The sequence below is a fragment of the Jaculus jaculus genome, chromosome 10 (genome assembly GCF_020740685.1).
Source record: "Jaculus jaculus isolate mJacJac1 chromosome 10, mJacJac1.mat.Y.cur, whole genome shotgun sequence".
In the NCBI taxonomy this organism is placed as follows: domain Eukaryota; kingdom Metazoa; phylum Chordata; class Mammalia; order Rodentia; family Dipodidae; genus Jaculus; species Jaculus jaculus.
The window spans coordinates 55,919,612-55,927,853 of NC_059111.1; the positions used below are offsets into that span (position 1 = coordinate 55,919,612).

The window sequence follows — 8,242 nt, forward strand, 5'->3', positions numbered from 1 at the left end:
CTTCAGTCAAGTGAAGCCTACTGGCAAAAAGCTGAATACTCTTTTTAAAAAAATATATATATATTTGTTTATTTTTATTTATTTATTTGAGAGTGACAGACAGAGAGAGAGAGAGAGAATGGGCACGCCAGGGCCTCCAGCCACTGCATCAAACTCCAGACGTGTGCGCCCCCTTGTGCATCTGGCTGACGTGGGTCCTGGGTGATCAAGCCTCAAACCGGGATCCTTAGACTTCACAGGCAAGCACTTAACCGCTAAGCCATCTCTCCAGCCCAAAAAGCTGAATACTCGTAAGAGACAATTCTATTCAATTTAATTGATATGATTGTTGGTTCTTTGATGGTTTGCTTCCAGTTCAGCAGTTCTGTTGATCAGGGTCTCATTGGTTGTTGTGTTTTGTTTGGGGATTGAATTTCTGTTCATTTCTCTGTTTTCACTGGAGGCTTCAATTGTAGGACTAGGCATCCTTGGTAGAGATCTCTGTTTCCTGACTCTCACTGACTTTTTTGTGTTGTGGTCTACCCATTTTAGGGAGATTCTGTATTTTACTGAGGGGGAAGCAAGTTTTTGTCCTTTGGCCCATGTACCCTCTGACTCAGGTGAACAGGGATATTGATACCTAGTGGCCAGTCAGGATACTAGAGCAAAAGGCCTAAAACAACCTCCAGATGCAGATGCTATCCAGTGTGTCCAGCCTTATGTAGGTAACTAGGGAAACTGAACTGGGTCTTTTGGATTTACCAGCAAGTGCCTTAACCACTAAGCCATCTCTTTAGCCAAAATGAATGTTCACTTTAATTCCTAACATCTACTTTCACAAATTTACCTTCTTTTTGGCAACGAATATGCAACTTTCTCATTTTCTGTTCCATTATTTTGTGATCACAAAATTAAGATCATAAACATTAAGAACAAGAAGCTATTAGATGATTCTAAGTCTCACTAATTAGTAAATTTAATTTTCAACAACAGAATTAAATGCAAATTTAAGCTAACAATATCCCCTCATTTATTATATAAACAAACAAAACAAAACAAAAAAAACCTGAAAGTATTGGATATAAAATCAATACACTCCAACACAGAAATGTGAAGACAGATACTTTATGAGTTAAGATATTTTACAGACTTAAACTTTCTCTTTAACTTTCCCAAGAAGTCCTAACAAATCCAAAGGAAACAAACATGGAAACAACCCTATTTACATCTTTCTTTCTTATTTATTTATGAGAGAGTGAGTGAGGAGGAGAGAATGAGTACACCAGGGCCTCTAACCACTATAAACAAATTCCAGACACATGCACCACCTTGTGCATCTGGCTTACATGGGTACTGGGGAATCAAACCTGGGTCCTTAGGCTTTGCAGGCAAGCACCTTAATCGCTAAGTCATCTCTCTAGCCCCTTCCTTTCTTTGAGATGGGGTCTTGTCATGTTGCCCAGGTTTGTCTTATGCCTACATACTCAACTGTTCCTCCTGAATCAGTCTCCTGAGTTAGTACTGGGACTGCAGGGATTTTTAGAGTACACCAACACATCTGGCTTTCTATCTATTTTAAAAGTTAGAAGCTGGGTGTAGTGGCTATATGCCTTTAATTCTAGTACTTGAGAGGCACAGGTAGGAGAAATCACCTGAGTTTGATGCCTGGGCTAGAGTGAGATACTACCTCAAAAAAAAAAAAAAAAAAAAGGAGGGGTCCTGATTCCCTTCGTTGGAGGATGTGTGAGCAGGCATCATGTGGAGTGAGTTGGCCAGATTCCTGCTTCCTGGATCCTCCCAGTTCCCTGGTCCCCACACCCTGTGCTGGACAGTGAGTGGCTTGGAGTAAGTAGGCCTCCCAGTTCCCTAGTCCAAGTAGGTCCTGGTGACCCTAATGTGCCCATTTCGCTCTTTGTATCCCTCTCTCCCTCCTGTCCCCCCTGCCTCTTTTTCTCAAATACAGTATTTTTTAAAAGAAATAAAAATAATATTCTATTATTTTGAATTTTAGGTTTCATAATAATTCAGTTGTACCCAAGCCAAGACACTAATTTAGTAAATACTTTTGAGTGCTGGAGATAAAATTTAAAAAGCAGACATTCTCTCCCTTTTATATAATTGTGGTCTGGCAGAGAAGGTAGAGCTGGTACATCTATTCACAATGTGAAGAACGTTACAGAAGTACAAAGTGGAATGATTGCAAGTAATGAGGAGGGTGTTAAGATGTAGCTCAATGGAAGGTCTATATGCTTGCTATGTTCAAGGTGCTCATTGCAATTCCCAGGCACAATAAAATAAAGTGTAAATCAATAAGATCTCTAAACCTATAGTGAGTATCAGAAAAGGCTCATCTAAGACATTTAAACCAAGACCTAAATAATGAATAAGTAGGTGGATAGAGAGGCAACTATGCAGAAATTAGGGTTTTCTTAATTTAATAAATTGTTATTCTCAGATTATAAACTGAATGTGAATTAATGGGTTAATGTTTCTTTTTAAAATGTAAAGTAAATAATTGGTCATTTTACATTGTTGGGCATTTGTAATCTTTTCTTTAAATTTTTATTATTTTTGAGAGAGAGAGAAGGAGAATGGATGTACCAGGGCTTTCAGGCACTGTAATTGAATGCATGTGCTACCTTGTGCATCTGATTTTACATGGGTACTGAGGAATCAAACTTGGGTCCTTAGGGTTTGCAGGCAAGTACCTTAACTGCTGAGCCACCTCTCCAGCCTGCATTTGTAATCATTATGTAGAAAATCTTACAAATAGGGATACACAGTATGCATTAATTTTGTAACTGAGCAGTGGAGAATTTGGTTATTGCAAATGCAATCATAATTGTCAAATTTAAAATGATCTGTAACTAGAGAAATGTCAACATCGAGTGCGTTGGGGTCCCTGGGTAAGGGTCTCGATGAAATCAGGACACAGGGGGTGCAGAGAAGTTGAATCAAATGCAACTGCAACTGAACACTTTCTTTCTAGCTCTGTTCGTTTTTGTACAGAAAGAAATCATGAAAGAAAGTCACTTCATACACACCAGGTGTTGTTTTTTAAAACAGTTTTCTAGTGCACACAACAATTGAGAGATAGTATAACTTCTTTCTTAATAATATTGAACAAAGTAGTGATGGTTTATATTCCCAATTAAACTTCAAAGTAACTCAAGCATGCAAAACACCTTTATCTAAGCAGAACCATATTCTCAGGCCTGAGCATAGGCAAAACATTCAGTCTTGAGGTCAAGAAGTATGCCTCTTGTTGACTTCAGCTTGCTGAAGCCCCATGACCTCAGTTTCTCCTGCTCCAAGGACACTCTGAGAATTGATTCTAATGCTTAGCCCATTTGAACCTCCTCAGAGAAACAAATGAGATTGTTCCATTATCTATTTGGTGCACACTTCTAGATACACTACAAAATGGTAGACTTTGCCTAGAGACCCCACTCATTCAGAAAGAACTTTTTTCCTATGATGTCTTTTTTTTTTTTTTTTTTTTTTTTTAGAGAGAGAGCGAGAACTGGCAGGGCCTCAGCCACTGAAATCGAAATCCAGACACTTGTGCCACCTAGTGGGCATGTGCAACCTTGTGCTTGTCTCACCTTTGTGCATCTGGCTAACATGGGATCTGGAGAGCTGAATGTGGGTTTTTAGGCTTCGCAGGCAAGCGCCTTAACCGCTAAGCCATCTGTACAGCCCTCCTATGAGTTTTATTACTATACTATGAACTTGTTTACTGCTACATTTAGTAGCTCCTAAGATTGAAAGTTACTTCTCTGCCCTCTATTATTTAATCATTGTGTAATTGAGATAATTTGCTTGCTCATCCTTTAATTTTACTGCACTTATTACAGTTTGTTTTATTTTCTAGTGTTTTGTAGGTTTTCGTTTGTTGTATAAGTTGCAAGACACAATATTCTATAAGACATTCCTTACTTAGATGGTAGTTAAAGTATTGGATTATAAAGTGTAGTGCATAACATTTTGATGTCTCGTACAGTGTTTGGTTTGGTATTTTTGTTTGCCTGTTTTGTTTTGACTTTAGTTTTGATATTTTTGTTTGTTTATTTGGAATAGTTATTGGGTATCTATCTTTAGAATCATGAAAATGTTAGAATTCCAAATCCTGAATTTCAAAACATTTGTTGGTCAAAAATTAACCTGATATTTTGTTTTGTTTTGTTTTTAGCACCTTCTTAGTGAACAGCACCGAAATTTTGCACAGAGTAACCAGTATCAGATCGTTGATGATATTATATCTAAGTTAGTTTTTGATTTCATAGAATATGAAAGAGACACACCTAAAAAGAAAAGGTAACTTGTAAGATTCTACTTAGATTATTAAGCTGTTTTATTATGACACTAAAGTACAAAGTCTTCTGTTCTTAGAGGGAATATGTATTTTTTTTACATAACTAGAGTTAAGAACAAATACCTTCTTTCCTTTTCTGCTACTATAAGAGATTGAGTTTAGTTTCATTCTTCACATAATGGACTACAAAAGGAGTTTTGCAAACTTTTTCTCTGAATACCTGCCAGATATTTTAAGATTTTATTTTATTTAACACACAGAGAAAGGCAGATAGAGAAAGAGAGAATGGGTGTGCCAGGGCCTCTAGCTACTGCAGATGAACTCCAGATGCTTATGCCCCCTTATGCATCTGGCTTACATGCATCCTGAGGAATTGAACCTGGGTCCTTAGGTTTAGCAGGCAAGTGCCTTAATCATGAAGCCATCTTTCCAGCCCCGATATTTTAAGATATTTGAAAGAAAGATCTCTGTTGCTCCTGCAAAGCTATGCTAATGTAGGATGAACATGGCTGTACAGCAATGAAAACTCAGAAAAATTGAGTAAGGTTAGATTTTGCCAACAGACTATATAGCTTGCCAAACTCTGATAAAGAATCATAAAGTTTATCACTTACTCAGCCTAAAAATAGTTACATAACCTTGCTCTTATCTCCTAAGTCTTGTTGTACCTTCACTAAATAATTCTGCATAAACTCTACTTATTAATAGTATTTGCTGCTGGGCGTGGTGGCGTACACTGTTAATCTCAGCACTCGGGAGGCAGAGGTAGGAGGATCGCCATGAGTTCAAGGCCACCCTGAGACTCCATAGTGAATTCCAGGTCAGCCTGGGCTAGAGTGAGACTCTACCTCAAAAACCCAAATAAATAAATAAATAAATAGTATTTGCTAAAGACACTGATAGGACCTTTTATTGTAAATACTATTTACCATAAGTGCACATTGACAAAGTGGGCTCTACTTAGATTACCTGCATAAATCTAAAATTATAAAAAAAATGACTTCATATGGGTATACCCTAGGGTTAATAATAATACAGTCTGTTGTTTATTTGTGAGAGAGAGGATGAATGGGTATGTCAGGTCCTTTAGCCATTGCAAACAAATGTCAGACTCAGTTGCTAACTTGTGCATCTGGCTTTATGTGGGTGGTCAGGAATTGGACCTGGGTCCCTTAGGCTCTGTTGGCAAGAGCCTTAACTGCAAAGCCGTCTCTCTAACCCTCCCTAATTATTTTAATCCTCACCATTATTAAACTCTGGTCACTTTCCTAAATAGCCCTGAATTTATGTAAGGTGAAAGAGCCATACTGAGACCTTTTTTTTTTTTTTTAACCATCCACTTGTTGAAAGAAAACATCCCCTTATTTAGTTTTTGTTTACAAGTCAAATATTTGTGTGAAATTTAAGGATTAATCTGTCATATTTAAAAGCAGAAAGGTACTAAATTTCTAGTTCGCTTTGTCATGAAATAATGTATTTTTAAATAGAAAATTATTTTTATCCTGATTTCCCAGTAAAGACTCATCTTCTAGATTACTAAGAAAACAAACTGGGCATGGTGTTGCATACCTGTAATCCCAGCACTCAGGAGGCTCAGTGTCCAAGGCCAGCCTGGAGCTATAGAACTTCTTTCAGGTCAGCCTGGACTACAGTGAGACCTTCCCTGGAAAAAGAGAAATGAAGCCATGCATGGTGGTGCACACCTTTAATCCCAGCACTTGAGAGGCAGAGATAGGAGGATTGCCAAGAATTTAAGGCTACCCTGAGATTACATAGTGAATTCCAGGTCAGCCTGAGCTAGAGTGAGACCCTACCTCAAGAAACCAAAAAAAAAAAAAAAAAAAAAAAAAACAAAGAGAGAGAGAGAGAATTGAATAAAATATGCATTAGTAGAAAGCAACACACTGAAGTTATGGAAATTTTCTGGATAATAAAAGGAAAACTAGTGTCACACACATTTCTTACTGTCATCTTTTTCTGGTTTACATAATGAATTTTAAACATGGATGGTGGTAATCTCTGGGAGAGAGACAAATGTGAAAAAGATAGGTACAGTAGTATTTTCAGCTATTACACACACACACACACACACACATATATATATATATATATATGTTTTTATTTTTTGCTTTAAAAACACCTGAAGTTGGCAAAATTATTTTATCTTTTCATCTGTTTATGAAAGAGAGAATGGGCATGCCAGGGCCTCCAGCCACTGTAAACGAACTCCAAATACATGAGCCACCTTGTGTACCTGGCTTACATGGGTCCTATTTGAACCTGGGTCCTTTAGCTTTGCAGGCAAGTTCCTTAACCACTAAGCTATTCCTCCAGCCCAGGTTTCTGATTTTAATGTTGGTATTATTGCTAATTTATAACTTTTGGTACATTTATTTTAATTCATTCATTTATTTGTTTGTTTGTTTATACAGAATAAAATATAGTATTGGACCCCTTTCTTCTCTTTCCGGAAAAAGTGTTCTGAAAAAGAATGAATCCAAAGAAGTGCTAGATTTGCATCCTATTTCCCAGGCAGGCATCAGGGAAAACAGTGGACAGGTGATCAGACAGAATATCCTCTATGAAGAAACCAAAGAGCCTGAACAGACACACGTGTTTCTTTCAGAACCTACCTACCCTTCAACGGGATTGAGAGGACTTGATGAGAAGACAATTAGTGAAGGCTCAATGTTAAATGCAGCTGAACACAACATAAAGCAGAATTTTACACAGCTACCTCCACATACCAATAAACAGGAATGTAGTCTTGATATTTCTGAACATAAATTAGTTATAAATGAAAATGGATTAGAAGAACTAAAGGTAGATGACTGTCAGAGTATGCTGCAGACATATGTAAAAGTTTCTTACTTCAATATAGATAATAATACAACACAACCAAAATTCAAGTTGAATCCTGTACAGTTCTCGGCAAAAGATGTGATGGAACAGGACCTTCATTCAATATTTGGTCATGATTCTGACGTGATGACAATAAAAACCTCAAAGGAACACCTAACCACAGAGGCAAATACTGCATCTTGTAGTTCTCAGGATCCCAATGAATGTGACAAGAACATGGACAAATTGCCTTCTGGTGAAATCCATAGGAAAGTGAAAGTATTATTAGGACAAAATAAAACAAATGTAGAACCAAATGTTGAATTAGATAAGAAAATAACTGAATTTCTTACTGTGCAAGAAGACAGCACTTGTAGTTCACCAATACAGTCTCTACTGGACTTATTTCAGACTAGTGGAGATAAATCTGAATTTTTGGGTTTCACAAGCTATACTGAAAACAGTGGTGTATGTGATGTTTTAGATATCTGGGAAGAAGAAAGTTCAAATGATCTGTTGTCCACATTTTTCTCTTCCCCCTCAACTTCTACATTTGTTGGCTTTTAATCTCCTTTTCAAAAATGATAAGTATCATATTCTTAAAATTGTTGTAAAATGTTTTGTGATTTTTCCCAATATTGTTTACAGAAGCATATGTAAGTATTAATAAACGTGACTGCAGTTTTCTATAGGACTGAATAGCTGTTACAAATTATAGAATAAACTTGTGACTCATAATGGTCATAATTATTTCATGATAACTTAATTTTATCACTAAAACTAAGATATGGGAAATTAAGGACCATAAACTTGGATATGCTAATTATACTTATGTATCAAAATAGGTTTCTATCATATAACACATTTTCTTTCAAAGCATTTCATACAGAAAGGAAAATGAAATACCAGTTGCTATGCTTCGATTCTTCAAGTTATTACAGATATGTAAGCCTGAACAAGTTGGACTCTGCTAGCATTCTAGCACTACAGAAATTAAACTGCAGTTTTTAGTGGCAGGATTGATGGCTTAGCAGTTAAGTACTTGTCTGTGAAGCCTAAGGACTCAAGTTTGAGGCTCAATTCTTCCAGACCCATGTAAGCCAGATG

General features: G+C 36.9%; 1 protein-coding gene across 4 annotated transcripts in view; it reads left to right on the forward strand.

Moving 5' to 3' along the window:
* The window catches only part of Dbf4 (DBF4 zinc finger), a 42,813-nt gene extending 34,936 nt beyond the window's left edge, over nucleotides 1–7,877 (forward strand). For all 4 annotated transcript variants that reach the window (XM_004662285.2, XM_045160895.1, XM_045160896.1 and 1 more), the window contains 2 exons: nucleotides 4,172–4,296; nucleotides 6,727–7,877. In XM_004662285.2, coding sequence (XP_004662342.2) covers nucleotides 4,172–4,296; nucleotides 6,727–7,702 — 1,101 coding nt within the window. In that variant the 3' untranslated portion in view covers nucleotides 7,703–7,877. The remainder of the gene's footprint in view (nucleotides 1–4,171; nucleotides 4,297–6,726) is intronic.
* The last annotated feature ends 365 nt before the right edge of the window (nucleotides 7,878–8,242 follow it).